This window comes from Spermophilus citellus (assembly GCF_964194105.1).
Source record: "Spermophilus citellus genome assembly, chromosome: 1".
Taxonomy (NCBI): Eukaryota; Metazoa; Chordata; class Mammalia; order Rodentia; family Sciuridae; genus Spermophilus; species Spermophilus citellus.
The window spans coordinates 284261809-284278472 of NC_138182.1; the positions used below are offsets into that span (position 1 = coordinate 284261809).

General features: G+C 40.2%; 1 protein-coding gene across 2 annotated transcripts in view; it reads right to left on the reverse strand.

Annotated features, from left to right (window-relative positions):
- ICE1 (interactor of little elongation complex ELL subunit 1) overlaps positions 1-16664 on the reverse strand; it is a 55660-nt gene that overhangs the window by 18011 nt on the left and 20985 nt on the right. The window contains exons 8-13 of one of the 2 annotated variants that reach the window (XM_081304046.1): positions 16524-16606; positions 16277-16316; positions 16138-16194; positions 9900-9986; positions 6815-7224; positions 290-5074 (exon numbers count right to left, since the gene is read on the reverse strand). In XM_081304046.1, the coding sequence (XP_081160172.1) occupies positions 290-5074; positions 6815-7224; positions 9900-9986; positions 16138-16194; positions 16277-16316; positions 16524-16606 (5462 nt within the window). Of the gene's footprint in view, positions 1-289; positions 5075-6814; positions 7225-9899; positions 9987-11231; positions 11303-16137; positions 16195-16276; positions 16317-16523; positions 16607-16664 lie in introns of those variants that run through there. The other variant, XM_081304047.1, reaches the window with a different exon arrangement.

The window sequence follows — 16664 nt, forward strand, 5'->3', positions numbered from 1 at the left end:
TTAAGCCTTTAAAAATGACAAGATCAAGTTGAAATATGCAATTTTTGTCCTGACAGATTCTTCTCCTCTAAAATTTTAAGTTGTTTAATTAATACAAATTATCAAACCTCCAGTGTCTTATTTCAAATTTATAAAATGTTGACAGAAGTAAAAATTTGTCTTAACAATTACATACATAATTCTTAACCTGTGAAATTGTGCTCAGGGTCATCTGCACCTCTTTGTCACAGGAGACATCTGCCTTGAGGACCTGCAATTCATAAAGCACTTAGAGAAAGCAGACACATACCTTTTTTGCTGTGCTAAACTCATACACAACTTCTTTCTCCTGGTCTCGCATTACAGGCTTTTTGGAGATGTTTCCCACGTACACATGACTACGAATTACAGGTAGCAGGTCAAAAGAAGACTCAGCAACTTTCTTGAGAGCATGAGCTATGGCTGTGCCTTGCAAGTCCACAGCTTCTTCTGTGCTGACAGAGAACCGTGACACTGGACTGCCAGCCGGGACAGAACTCTCCTCCTCTGACATGACAACTCCAGCCTGAGGGAGGCTTCCTGGGAGGCTCTTGTGCACTTCTTCTGCAGGGGCTCCCCTGGTGTCTGGTTCCGGGGACTCACTGTCCAGGCGCAATCTCTTTGCACTCTTTAGTGTGGAAGCCGACAGTGCTCTTTTCCCACCTGACTCCTGCCGAGTCCCCCTCTCTCTTGACCTACCTTGGCTAGCATCACTGGCAGAGCTGCCCCCTGTTTTGATGAAAGCAGTCGATTTTGAAGTGATGGCTTTGAAGCCAATCAGAGCACTGAGGGGCCCTGGTGAGGCCTTACTGTCTGCAGAGGAACCTCGGGAAAGCTGGATGTTCCCCTTGAGGATGTTGAGGGTCCGGGCCCTGGCAGATAACTCTGGGTACATGGTATCAAGGATTTTGACAGAATTCTCTTGAGCCCCTCCCCCAGCAGTGTGACCAGGAGCGCCAGGTGGGAGTCTGCCGGGCACAGGAAGTGCATGCTTTGGTGTGGCTGCACAGAACTGCAAAGGAGAGGACACTATCCTGCCACTGGTTGTTGCAGCAGATGGAGATGGAGAGGGCCCTGGAGAAGCCCGCTGGGGGTCTTCCGGCCATGGAGACATCATAGGAGGCACTGGAGTTTCACATGAGGGAGAAATCTGGCCAGCAGGAGAGGCTGGCGGGGAAGGACTAGAACTTGATATCAGAGGAGAAAGTGGCTGTGAAGTCCTTGGAGGTGTTGCTATCAAAGGAGCGAGCAGAGGAGGCAGAGGAGGACCCACCTCTTGCCGTATCTTGCTCAAAGTGTCGGGAGAACAATCTGTGGGAGTAGAGGTATCTGCATTTGCTAGAATGGGCTGAGTTTGACTTCTTTGAGTTTTGGTGTTACCTCTTTCCCCCAAAGGCAACTGAGGAACCTCACTCTGATGAGTTTCACCTTTACCTGATGCCAAAGTCTTTACTGGTTTGTTTGACTGATCTTTGTTTGACATCTTTGATCGATTCTTATTTTTACCAGATGGCTCTAGTTTTGAGTTATAATATGTGTGATCAGACGCAACATTTTGAGTCTCAAATGTTTGATCGTATATTTGAGAACTAATCCATATGCTGGGCTTAACAGGTCTGTTCCGCAAGCGACTTTTATCAAAGTTGGTACTCTGACCACTGTTTGAAACATCCTCTTGAGCACCTGAAAGATTACTGCCACAAGGAGGCTCCTGAAAGGGAGGGCCCATGTGACTGGTCTCTGGAGACTTCTCCATAGAAGTCCCTGAAACAAACCCAGCTTCTAGCCCTCTCTGATCCTGAGAAACAGCTACGTCCCCAGGAGCATCACACAGTATAACCTGGTCCACATCTGGTGAGACAGACACACCGCTGATGATTGTCCAATTGTCCCCCTTTTCAATGACAAGATTCTGATCCTTATTTATAAGTACATTGATAACTTCTGAGGTCACTGTGGATATCTGACATTGAAACGTTGCCTCTGCCTCCCCACCAGAACTGTGCTCTGTGCTTGGCTGCATTGTGGAGTCAGGACACAGGGTCAACGGCCCCCCCTGTTCTGGCAGGCCCTGCTCTCCAATGTCAGGGGGCTTGGCTGCATCCTCAGGTGTGTCCCCAGGATGAGATCCATCACTCACGGGAGAGTCACTTCTGTGCCCAATGGTGGTAAGTGGGAGCAGTTCAGGGGTGTGGGATGTGGAACCAACTGCTGCCTGAGATGGGGCTTTTTCTTTCAATTCTTCAGTTGTCAGGCTATCAGGGATATTTACAAGAATTAAATTACCAGTTTCTTTACCATTACAGTCCTCAGAGTTTGTCTGCAGTTCTTGCCCAATCTTGGTGAGAACCTCAGATAGTGTTTCCAAAGAACACTGAGCAAGTTGACTTGGATCTTTTAAAGAACAGTTATCTTCTTCAGATTCAACCCACTCTTCAGAGGTCTCAAGTGTTTCTTCTTCACAGGATTGCTCCCTACATTTTTCCTCGGAGATTCCACTTTGCTTTAACTCTTTGTTCATTTCTTTGTTTGGGGTTCCTTTACTAGAACATTCTGAAACAGAATTCCCTGAACTAAAATCCTTTAGCTGACAACTTTCAAGAAACATTACAACTTCTGATGTAGAAAGTCTGTCTATGTCAGTGAAAGTACTTATGTTAAAATCTTGCAGAGCTGAGGTCAGATAAGCGACCTCTAGGGAAGGTCTCGCCTCAGTTGCTCCAGCCCCTGGATCTCCCAAATCTTCCCCTGGATCACTGGTGGCACTCTGTTGTCCACTCCCCAGCATGGACTCAGTCTCATGCTCACCCTCACTGCAGCTGAAGGCCTCACTCCCCTCCACCTCGGTCTCCTCCTCTCCTCCCTCCCGGATGCCTGTGTAGCAGTATGAGGTGCCAGGAAGACTGCTTGGGGAGATAACTGGTGTCTCCTCATCTTTTCTGCAAGACGCTGAAGAAAAAGCAGCATCTGTGGTGACAATGCATTCAGGAACGGTGCCACTAGGCATTCCAGATGCCAACTTTGAAAGCTCAGGAACATTCTGTAGTGTGCAAGAAGGGCTTGCAGCAGTCAGGGCCTCAGTGACAGGTCTTGCTATAACTTCACCGGGCACTTCAATGGGACAACTTCCTGACACCCTTGCTTCAGCTGGAGGCAGCTCACTGCCCTCCACCCCACATGGGTCTGAATTTGTGGTGTGAGGAGATGGCCTGGACTCCCTTACCTCTCCCTGCACTGAGTCTTCCCTCACAGGGTCTTGGCTTTGGATGAGGATGTTTTCAGATGAGAAAGACAACTTACTATTTGAGGAACAATCAAAATTTCCTGCCAGTAAAGATCCACTTGGAGAACTGGAATCTAGTTTTCTACAAGAGGCAGAAATTTCTGGTGAAGTGCTTTTCACAGTAGCCACTCCCTGGAGGTCTGATGTCACCTTGTCCCCTTTTCCACATTTCACTGCAGAAGAACCATCATCAGCTTCATTACCACAGTTTTCTGCTGCTGAGGTGGGCTCATTCCCAGGAAGTCTCACATGTTCCAAGTGAGCACTTTCAATCTTTTCAGGTCTTATCTGCTTTGTGATAACTGACACTTGATTAGACAGTAATGAAGCAGTGGCCTTGAATTCTACTGGACAGTGATCTTCTCTGGGAGATTCAAGCATGGCTGATGAGTCTCTATTCTGTAATGCTGACACTGGCTTTTCTAACTGCTGATTAGTCTTTTGTTCATGTTCCGAGGAAGCTCTCAGACTCTCTTCACCAACTCTCCTTAATAAATCACTCTGGTGCCAGGAAGTGCTTTTAACAAGACTAGAACCACTCCTAACTGAGCCAACCCAAGGAGCTACTAGTGAAATCAAATCTGATTTACGGAGTGTGAGCTCAATTCTTGGATCTTGAGTTTCACACTGCCCATCTTTTGTGACCTTCCTAAACACTGACTGAGAAAGTGAGTAGACTTCGGGCATGCTTTTCATGATATTTGTATGTTCTCTCTCCCTGCTCTTCTGTTCATCAAAATTAGATGCTCCCAATTCAGGGCTCAAAGCACCCAAGCTATTCTTCTTCAGGTTGCTTTCTCTTACAGAACACTCTGGTGGCTCAGACTGCAGAAGTAAGGTGTTTAAAGTTTTAGTTGGTAACTTTTGTTCTGAATGATGAAGTTCAGTAGGGATTACTTGAGTTGGAATATCTGCTTCATTAACGTACTTTAATCGTGAAGACTGGGGATGACTGCGAACAGACACTGGTACCGAGGTAGAAGAGGAACGAAAATTGGCTTTAGCATCAAGCCCTGCCAGACTCATCATATCTCCTGGATCATCCTCCTTAGGTTTAGGTGACTCTCCCACAGTGGACCCTTGCACATCTTCTCTTTCCTTTGCCAATTCTTTAGATAGTCTCTGAAAATGGCCAGAACTTGCTACACAGTCTGACTCAGAAGTAACTTCATCAGGAAGGGTCCACTTAGTGAATTGTGATTTGGGTGAGCCTATCACTTTGGATGAAAGAGTTTTTCCTTCAGATCCAGTGATTTCACTTAATGGCCTCTTGCCAATGGGAGAATAACACAACCCTGACTTCCCAGTGGTCACCTCCTTCTCTTGGGCTAAGCTGCCCGACAGCTTCTCAACCCAGAGACCCCTAGTGGGCTTATGAGATGTCTTCTCTGACTGAACCAATTCCCTAATCTCTACCTGTCTTTTGGCCTCATCTAAAATGTCTCTTTTTCTATCACTCATGAATTCAGATGAAACTGTCCAGTGCTTTTCCCGAGCTAAAGAGGATGTAGTTGTTGAAGGTTCTCTCAGTGTTGTTGTTAAAGTCTCAAATCCAACAGCTGTCACTTTATTTACTGCCAATTTATTTAGAGCCTGGATAGCTTCATGTGATTTGGACTTCTCCTCCCAGATACTATTCTCTTTACTTTTTCTAGATAAGCCAAAATAATCCTGTGATTCAGTTGTATCATCTTCTGAAAGAGAGTCAGCAGAATTTTGTAGCTGGGCCGAGTCATTATCGCTGGAATCTGTATACTCTCCAAAGTACGTTTCCTTAAAACAACATGAATTACACTAGTTAAACTCTCATTCAACAGACTAAACATGACTATCAAATCAATTAAATGTACTTAAAAAAAAAATCACATGCTTCCCAAAGAATTCCCCACCCCCAACCAAAGAATTCTTAAAAATCAGCTTGGGAAGTGCTGTCTGGGCTCTGGATCTCTGAGAGTGGGTTGACAGCTTCTGCCATGACACTATCCACCATCTACTTAAAGAAGCCTGCCCCATTCCCAGAAACTCCCACCCTATTTTCATGGCTCTCCCACAGCAAACACCCTCCCAAGCCCCACTTCACACAGGGCCCAGGGTTCTGTGTGTTCTTTTAACATTCTTATTTTCAAACTCTTAAGTGCTCATCTTCAGACAAAAAGGGTGCTTGGACACTGAGATGGAGGGCCTCTGGCTCCACAGCCCTCCATCTCATCTCCCTATCAGGCATCAAACTCACTCCCAGTGACTCTCCCTACACGCCAAGCCTCACTACTGCTCCTGCCACACAGCTCCTCCCAGAGCTCCTCGCCAGCTGTTCTCCCTCCCCATCCTGTCCATCTAGATGTCTCCCACCTGTGTTAACCACCTCAACCCTAGGACATCAAACACCTGACTTCTACTGATAAGGGAAAGATGGACTGAAGACACCATAGCTGAAACAAACTTGCTCTTCTGGAAGCATCTTTCCCTGATTTGAATTCAGATCATCTAGTCTCCTGGCTTTCCACCAGGGCCAGCCACAATTTTTATTCTCCTTTCCTTGCTTCTCCTCCTCTTTCTGCTTGCCTATGGAATATTCCTTAGGATTCTGACTGGGTCTCCACCTCTTCCCTTCCACACTCTCTTCTCCATGCCATCAAGGGCCAGGTGGGTCCACTACACTCAAATGCTCACAGGTCCTAAGTGTCTAACTCATTCTTTAAAAAGTTTGGTGTGGGCTCCTATTTCCAGAAGCACTTGTGACCCCTCCCCAACAGCCGGTAAGAGCTCTGTCCTCTCAGGCAGGGTGTGCTCAAAGAACTGTAGAGCTCAGCCCAGTGGGGCAGGTGCCTGCTCCTTTACTGGTCCCACCTCCACCTGACAGACAGGTGCTGCATCTTGATGCTCTGTACTGCCAAGGCCTGGCCTAGTGTCTGGAATATAACAGACATGCCAGAATTTTCCTTCAGGAAGCCACCCATTTATCTGCTCCTCAAGCTAGAAGGTATGAAAATGTGCTTCATCAAGACTGACTTCCTAGGAAACTTACTAAGAAGCCATCACAAAGCATTCTATAAACACACAAAAAGTTGATGAACTCCACTGAAAGAGGGAAACTGCACAGGCCTGTGGGCATGGATGCTACACTGGGTTTTCCAACCACTGTGAACTCCATGCTGTCAAGGTCATGCTTTATTCATTCCAAATCTATGTGCCATGCACTAGCAATGAAAATACACACATAAGACACAATCATTCAACAAAAAACTTATAATTTAGTTGTGATTAAAGATAAAAACTTATAATTTAGTTGTGATTAAAGATAAATTACAAATGTAACCCTAATACACACTTAAAAAGAGTCATGCTGATCTATGCTAATGCAAAGGGCACTGGTTTGCCTTGACTTCTCCTTGTTACTTTTTAACAAAGTATGCTAAAATATGAAGTCTCGCCTAAATCAAATTTCGAGTATCACAGCCACATTAGGAGAGAGAACACACCCAGGAGAAATTCAAATTTAAAGAGCAAACTTACAGGTGCGAGTGAAGAAGGTAAGGAGCTTAGTGGGTGTGGTGACATCAGAGGGGGTGAGGGCACTGGAGACAGGAGAGGAGGAGGGAGTTTGAAGAAGTCAATTGCAGCTTGAAGGTCTTCATCGAAAAACTGCCTGTGGTCAGATAAGTGAGTCTGGTCACCATCATCACCAGTTGGCACTGAGACCTGAGTATTCCCATCCTCATCAGAAACATGGTCAATACTGTGGTTTGCTCTGCCAGGCCTCTCTTTATTCACACTTCTACATGAAGCAAAGTCACCCTCCATTTCCACAGACAGTTTTGTGAGACATGTCTGCACATCTGAGGCCCTGAGAGGACCGCCTTGTGCTGGAGGTAGTGTGCCATCTTCCTCAGATGTTCCAGATGTATCTTCTTTGGCAGGTTTTTCTGGGGGGTGAGGATTTAAAATGTCAAGGAAATTTAAAACAAAACAAAACCTTATCCTAATAGTTCAAAAGTGCCTGCAATGGTTACTTCAAGTAAGTAGAAATACTTTTTAGTAGGGAATCAATTTATAAACATTATCCTATAAAAAGTGAGAGAGGAAGATGAATGGATGGACAGATGAGACAAACCCATCCAGCCACCACAGGGCCACAGCAGGGTAATGGCCACACTAACCTACAAAGGCTTTTATGAAGCTTGGCAATCATACCAGTGGAATCTGGCAGATAAATAATTCTGTGCATACAGGTTGGGTCAGACACTATTTTCTCTTTTTGAAAAGTGATCTAAAGTCAACCCACATCAAGGCTACTCATGCCACAAATGAGACCTCACTAGTGCACATGAATGCTTTGTGATAATGCATCTGAAAAGTTTCTGTAAAACGACAACCCTTTTTGGTATACGGATTCTGATGAACTTCAGTTGTACTAATTATTAGAAAAGACATATGTGTCCCAGGAAATCATTACAAATCACTACGTTATATCCATAAACTGTACAAGTGTTTTACAGAGGATTCAGAGCTCTTTGGAGAAGAGGCTAATTATAGGACTGGGAAGAGAAAATAAAGCTGAGACTGAAACACCTTACAGTGCCAGAAAGCAAGTACTTTAAATATGATGGAGTATGTCTGAAGCACACAGGAGTCACTCTGGACCAATTCCAAATGACCAAAGCTGGACCAATTTAAGCAATAATTAAGGACAATATGAATAGATTGAATATGAATAGGACAATATGAATTCTATGCATAGAACAATTACCTATGACTATATGGAAATATAGGTTATAAAGCAAATAAATGGAGAAGAAACAGTTCTTTTTTACGAAAGAATTCTAAATAATAAATGCAGAAGAAATGAGAGAAATAAAAAATCATCTAGTAAACACCAAAGTAGTAATTATAGCAGGCAAATCCATTACTTAGGGTAAATTATGTGGATGACAGTTTAATAATCCATGTCCACATCACCTATCTCCATGATGTTTCCCTGAGTAGAGGGAAACATCACTATCGTGGTGTCCACACCACAAATACACACCATCAGTCCACCATGAGAGAACACCAGACACACAGAAGGGATAGGCTTTCTAAGAAAACATGCTCTCCAAAAGTGTCAAAGGAAAAGGAGAGGAATGGTCAAGATGTAGAATATTAAAGGAAGATGACTGCTAAAGGCAATATGGGGGTCTGGGCTGGATCCTGGAGGGAAAGGGGAAATAGTGGGGAAACTTGTGAAATTCACACGAGGTCTACAGTTAACAGGATTGATTGTATCACATGTTCCAGTTTTGATGACTGGCAATGAAAATATTAAAATTGGGAAAATGAGTAAGGAGTCTAAGGGAATCCTTCACATTATTTTTGTAACTGTTCCATGTGAAAAGAAAAATTAAAAAAAAAAAGATAGTCTATGGTATATTAAGGTTCCAAAGATGCCATGCTTTCTATTCTCCCTTAGAAAAGTTCAGATAAGCAATAGAACTTAGCCCTAAAATTGTGATTTTAAATGAAAGCATCAGATTAAATGTTCACATACACTACTCACTGGTATAGAAGGATGAAAAAAATCTACAGGCTGCTTCTGCTTGAACAGATGAATTCTTAACTGTAGAAACTAATTTAGAAATTGCAGGTACCATTTGATTATTATCAATGTTACTATCTAGAAAGTGAACTGAGGGAAATATCTATTTAGAAAAACCCACTGAATATGTCTGTGTCAACACCTGACAAGTTATGAATCCAGCACAACCAAGAACCAACATTTGCCCATTATTGATCTTCTGAGGGAACCCTGCCTTCAGAAGCCTGTAGGAAAATTAGGTACATGTGCTTCTACTGATTTAGATCTTTAATGATCTATCAATTTATAGCAGCTTATTAAGAACTGTAATGCAAATAATAATAATAATAATAGAGCTCATGTATAATGGCATAATTTGGAGTGAACATACTTTATATACACAGTTACGAAAAATGGTGTTGAGAATGGATAATTATGATTGTAATGCATTCCACTATTGTCATGTATGTAAGAAATTTAAAAAAAAAAAAAGAAGTGAGTAAAATGACAAGAAGTAAGAAGCACTAGAATGTTACACAAGTCTGCTATCTTTTTCCCTTCCACTAAGCGTGTCTAACATCAAATTCCAGATCTGAAATCCCGAGAAGACACGTGCAAATATGACAGAATGTCTCCATGTCGTCTTACTGAAAATCAAGGAATTCAGTTAGCAGAACTGCTGAAGTATACAAAACATAAGTTAAACTGCTGGTGAACTAACTGAACATATGAAATAATTTTTAAAAAGCTGTGCATCCTTCAGTCTTCCACAGGTACCGGCCAAATATGCCATTGTTTTTTTATCCTTCCAGTTTCTGATGTTCTCTAATGAGACCTGTTATTAAAAAATTAAAAGCTAAATGAACTGACTTAAGATTAGAAGGCACACTGAAGGGAAAGAAGTTTGGTACAATAAGAACTGGCCACTATAGTTGCTTTCATTCCTCTAACGTTAGATCCAGGAGACATTAAAAATTACAGGCCACATTGCCCATGGTAATCTTTCTACTTTCACATATGAAGCTGCTTCCATAGCTTCTCTCTCACCTGGGACACGTCTGCTGCTTTCATTGGGTAGTCGGTGTGCTGTATTTATACAGAGCCAGAGTTCCTTCAGGAGCAGTTTCACTTTTCCTGTGAAAAAGAATAAAGCATTAAAACTATCTTATTTAGCTTAAACATGCCTGTGTGAAATCAGGAAGAAAACTAGGTATCCAAATATCTTCCTCAAACTCAACCATTGTGCACAACTCAGTTAATTATGGTTGGAAAGGTATACAGTGCTTTAGCTAGAAATTAACTAGCACGGATTTCTTTGTTTATTTTTGGTGCAGGGTTCGGGGGACACTCAAAAGCCCCAATTTACTTGGTCAAAGGCTTCATCACTTCTATATACACCCTGGACAGATGAGTCCTGGGACCACACATGGTCTCCTGAGTGCAATTAAATGGGGAAGGGACGCCTAGTTAATGGGTACAGTATAGGGGACCAGGGCTCTATATGTTCCACAAGAATAACAGAGAAGCATCCCTCAGTTAGATGAGGCTATCAGCAAGGTCATCAGCTGACCATGCTGAAATTCACCTGGGTGATGCATGGGTCTAGAAAATCCAAGGATGGACTTGAGGGGAAGTGAGCTGGAGGCAAGATGTGTGGATATGAACGTATCAACAGGGAGAAGCACATGGCTTCATAAAGACTGGAGTATTTATACATTTTCTTAGGATCTAGATTCTCAGTATGATTAAGAAATGCTGATTCAAGTTGAAAGGCTAAGGAAGTAACCAAGACAGTGTTGATGAAATTCATAAGAATATTACACTAGGGTTTTGAAGCTTTTTAAAATCGTTATGTATACAAATTCCAAAAATATCTTCCCAACCAAAACGTATTTAAGAACATATAAATATGAATATCTTATGGTGAAATGTGCATAAAAAACAACCCAAATTAGTAAAAATTCAATGAAAACTAGCTTTAACTATGAGGTAATTTCAGGCCATCTCAGAGTTCAATTATAATTTCCTTAAGTTTAAGTTTCTAAATTAACCTTAAATATCTATTGAAATTAGTAACATCTTCAATCCAGTTCAAGAGGACATAAGAGACTAACCTTTTAAACCAAAATATCTCCAGAAAAATAAACCAAAGATTTTTAAATGAGGTTAGTTTTATTTGAGATCAAATTGTGTCATTCCAAAAATGAAGCCTCCAGAAAGGCAACCAGGACAAACGTGGAAGTCTCGGTGACAACAGCTGACCATTTCCAACCTCTCAGAAGCCAAATCAACTGTCTGGTGACCCCTGTGTGAGGTACATTCACTTGAGTTCTAAAACCCTGTGATTGAATAGCTTATCTACATTGTAATTTAACCTACCCAAAAGCCTGCTTCCAAATATTGTAATCCCCTTTGCTTAAATGACCTGACCAGGATCCCTGCTTATTACGTATACCCAAAGCAGCAAACAAGGAACCTTAAAAAAAAAGAAAAAAAGTTACTTTTCCATTCCTGTGGAGGCTAATAAACAGAGCTATGCCCATTCTAATGAGCACACATTTACTTCTAATCTGACCATAAAAAGCTATCTATTCCCAGTAAAACAGTCTTCAGTGAGGCTTCATTACTTAGTTGTGCAGATAAAAATCTCATTAAATCGAATGTACACTTGTCTTAAGATGCTTCTACTATCAAAATCTAAGGCATTTATAAGAGTGTTTCTGGACTTTCCCACTCCATTGCTTTGTCAGTTTCTGTGTCAATACCACACTTCTTTAATCATGATAAATTCATAATTACACTGCTACAGTATGATTCTTGCTCAGGTCTTTTCTTTTAAAAAATGTTATTCTGAACATCTATTCCTCCGGACAAACCTTCACCATCTGTTCTTTTCCACAGAATGCTGTAATGGGATTTCTAGTGAGATTAGTATAAATACATTGAAGAAAGTATCACATCATTATGCCTGGAGTTTTCTCATCCAGAAACATAATGCTGATTCATGTGTTCATTCTTCCTTCACGCCTCTTCAGGAAGTCTGTACAGTTTTCGTCCCAGAGGCACCACACATTGCTGTAAGTCCTCTCCTAGGCATGTGGTGGTCCAGTCACCGTTTAAGAAAGGGTTGTTTTGATTCCACTTGGTGCACTGTGAATGTCCCTTGTACAAGTCACAACTTGATCAAGCTTCTATTACTACTTTTCCAGCTGAGTGCTCTGGGTATTCTACATGCTCATATGATCTGAAATAATGGCAATTTGACTCTTGCTTAGGAGTATCTGAAGAATTTACTCTGTTTATTTTTTATTGGGGGGGGGTTACCAGAAATTGAACTCAGAGGCATTCAACCACTGAGTCACATCCCAGCCCAATTTTTATTTTATTTAGAGACAGGGTCTCACAGAGTTGCCTTAGTGCCTCACCATTGCTGAGGCTAGCTTGAAACTACTAATCCTGCCTCAGCCTCCAGCACTGCATGCACCATGGTGCGGGGCTTACTGTTTATTTTGCCATGCTGATTAGGGCCTCTAGTACAAAAAGAAGGGAGGAACAAAAAGGATCCTTGCCTTGTTTCTGACAGTAAGGACTATGCTTTCAATGCTTACCTTTGTCAAATTCAAACTTTTTTCCTATTATAGACCGATTTTTCTCTTAATTAGAAGCGAATACTGAATTGAGATGAACATAATACTTTGAATCAGTTACCATATTCCTGAAATAACTCCTTAGATCATAATTTGTATTCTAAGTAACTCACGGCTTTGATGCCTGAAATTTTTATTTAATATTTTTGCAGTTATGTTATCAAGTAACACAGTTCTGAGTCTTGAGGATATGTGTTCATGTTAATGGGACAGGCACATTCCATATTTTCTAAGTTCTAAAACAATAAATTAATGATAAAGACACTTGTTTTCACTCAAGGCTTTGGAGAGCTCAACCAATAAACCATCTGGAACTACAATGGTCTAACACTTCAATTATTTTTAAAAATTTCTTCTGGATTATTTTCTGTTCAAGTTTGAATCAATTTGAGAGCACATTTTCCTAGAAAAAGAAAATCTGTTTTTCACATTGGGATATGAAACTATGAATGAAGAACTAAACTGTACTTTCGCAGCTTTCCAAGTCCTGGTGCCATGGGTTTTCCTCTTGCTCACACTTGATATAGGTTCTTGTTTCTCCAGTAATGATCCAGTTAGTTTCAATAGTTCCAAATCAATTGCTGCACTTTTTTTTTCATTAACTTATAGGAATGGGGTCTTGTTAATATCTCATTAAATTATGGAGTTATTTTGCTGTGTATTAGCCAATTTAAAATGTTTGAGAAGTATACTAAAGAACTGTGCAGTCTGCAGAGTCATATTTAATTATAGTCATAATTCCATCTCCTGTCTGCTCTCACCTGTTTCTGAGAAACATACTAAAACTGATCATGATGACAAACAATGTGGCTATTCCTCCTAGAATTCCCAAAAGCTCTTTTACTGATAGTTTCATGCTCTTAGGTATATACAGTGTCCACTTAAATGAGTTGTGTTAATCAACTTAAACATTCCCTTTTAATCCATGTAAATGTGTTTCTAAGCTTGAAATATTTTCTTATGTTGCTGCTTTCCTGAGAGCACTGCTTGGAAGACATTTTCCTGCCACTCTGTATTCAAACTTTTTGTTTCATTTATCTTAGATACATATCCTACAAACATGTCAGAGGTGGAATTTATATTAAAAAATCATTTTCTACACTTGGGAGGCCCCAACAGAATGAACATAAAAATATTTTCTGTTCAGTGACTTTCTCTTCTGTTACTTCTTGATCTCTTTCCCTCCTTATGGTTCTGTGATCCCCTCTGAAAACTTCTAAGAGATGAATACTAAGACATCTGGCTTTATCCTTCAATTTCTTATATTTTTCTAACACCCTGTGTACTACATCCTTAGAGACATCTTGGATCTAATCTCTAGGTTCACTAATTCAATCATCTATCCATTCAACATTAGCCTATTTAGCAGATTTATTTCGGCAATCATATTTTTAATTTCCATGATCCACAGAGGGAGCCTGTGGATATGTTCTTAGATTTTCTCTAAGAATTCTAATTCAGTTTTTAATCTTTTCTTCTCACTCATGATTTAGTATTATTTCCTTAGTCTTCTGGCACCTTTCTTCCTTGTCCCTCCCTTTCTTTTTGTCAAGGTTTTAGAAAAGGGTGTAGGCAGAACACCTTTAGGAGTGTATTCCTTTATGTACATTTGTAGTCCTGATCTTCTAGCAGTAAGTGCAGGTTCTTGTTTCATGACCCTGCCTTTGGGGACAGAGGTGAGTGAATGCAATTGTGCGGGTTACACGGAGTGCATTACCATCTTATTTACTAGGAACAGGAGTGACTAATGCTCAAAGCAGCCACAACTACTCAAAGTTCTAATATCCACAGACCTCAGGCATGTCTTATGGTGCAGCTACCATTTCAGCAATCTGTACCTGGGGCACAGTCTGTGGGCAAAGGCCAGAAACAGGTTTGAAATGAGAAGGCTGTCATACCTTTACCCTTTTATCAATGACTTGCAAATGCTAAGGACCTGCTCCTACCTCTATTTCTACCCTAGCAATCAAGGAAAATTCTAGGCTTCTGCAGTGAAACTTGCTTTTTGCAGCCTGCAACTGTCACCATCTGCTTTCCATCTTCCTCATCAATTTACCCTATTGATGGTAAACTTTTTAACTATCCAGGCAAACTACTTTTCATTTAGGTCATTTTTGTTGGAATTTGAAAAGAAGTCAAGGCAAAGTGCCACTCAAGAAGCCTTTTTTAAAGTGATGCCAACTCAATATTTCTTAGAGTTTAATTTGCTAATTTCTTCCAGCAGTCAAATATTCAATATTAATAGAGAAAAGTGCTAAGGATTCAGTTAAGAAGAAAGAAAGAAATACATCAAAGTTCACAACTGACTTCATTAATTTATTCACCGGGAAACAAATACAATGTACAATAGACAATATCCCTGCCCTCATTATTAGAGAGGATCAAAACAAAACATAAAATAACTTTGAGAGAGCAATAAGCTCTTTGAAAAAAAATAAGATGAAAGGTAGGATAGAAAACTGAAAGGAGTGGGTAGAAGGACCATGTTTGAATAGAAAGGCCTAACACAGATCTGTGAGTCCAGAAGGAAATATGATTAAATTCAACAGCTGATTGTTGGCTGGGAAAGCACAATGCAATGCTCTGGATCTTTGATTGCTCTCAGCAATACCCATCACTCCATCTCACACTCCACACACAGAGCAAAAGCACAAGAGATTCCATATATGTGATACCAGTGCCCAGGCAACTGGAAAGTATGAACAGCTAATGGCCTTAAACCAAGGAAAACGTGAACTTGTTCTCTAAGGTAAAAGAAAATTAAAGAAAAGGGAAAAAGGGATAAAAGTGAATTCTTAAGAGACACTGGTTACTTATACATAAAAATTTAAAGGTCTTCAATTATTTCCACTTAGAGGCTTTTAATAAAAAAATCCACATTAGTATGATGAAAATGACTACATTTAATTAATAAACGTTAATTTCAACCTCACAAAGAACTTACAAAAGTAGAAATTCAAATTCATAACCTCCACTTTTTAAAAGGAGAAAAAAGGGAAGTAAATGGCAAAGAGCCAAGTAGTAAACAGAGGTATTAAGATGAAAACTCCCAATTTCTCACTCTCAATTGTCATTATGCCTTCTCATCTAGAAATGAGGCACTCAGTACAAATGTGTAGTGACATATCTGGATTTCCCTTGCAACAATTCCATGGCTATCACTATTTTACTTTTCTTCCTTAAACTCTTGTGTTTTCAGTAAATATACAATAGGGCTTTGACACTATGGTTTTTCTGCCTGACTTTAACAATGTTTTTATGTTTGGCACCTAGGATATTTAAAAAATTAATCTGATAAGTTGCAAACTAGTTGGAACCTAATTATTATTCATACCTATAAATTGTAATCTAATGAATACCTAATTATTGAAAACTGTGGAAACTGTACATATTAAATACTTTTCCTTTCCCAAACAACATTCTTCATTGCATCCCTTAATCACTGTATTTTTTTAGAAGATAAAAAATTGGTTAGAAATATATATTGACTAATGCCAACCCCAAATACATGGCTTCTTCTAACATGAAATATATACTAATCCTGGATATTTTTACAGCTGTATGTTAGAGCTACATGGAATCTTCCAAATCACTAATACTAGGACACAAAATTGAAGCAAAAATTACAGTATACTCACTTTTATCTATGCTTCCATATGAATCACTTGAAATTTGTGTTCCAATATGTCTCAATTCTAAAAAGATGTGGGGAAAAATAATTTTAAAATATTGCATATCAATATAGAAATTTTAAGTAAGTATTAACTGAATACTCACCCTTCTCATTTTTCTGTTTGGAAAATTCGTCAAGTCTTTCCTGTGAAAATAAAATACTAACAGTGTTTATGCTGGATGAGTAGTGCAAATATGGTGGATCAAATGTACAACAGGTATAACTTAACAAGCAACGTGCCTATAGTCCCTAGGTGGCTTCTGCCTGACTGTCAGATCTGTTACAACAGTCACCCACACAGGCCCCGAAACCAGGAATTTTCAAGTTTGAACACACTGTTTTATATAGTACCTGTGTCTTCTTAAATTCTTTTTCAAGTATTTTCTTTTCATTTCTTAGTTGTTTGAAGTCTTGAGTTTGCTTGACAGCAGCTTCTGTATTTTAAAATTATAATAAAGAAACAGAAAAATAATTTACTACCTTTACTGCTAG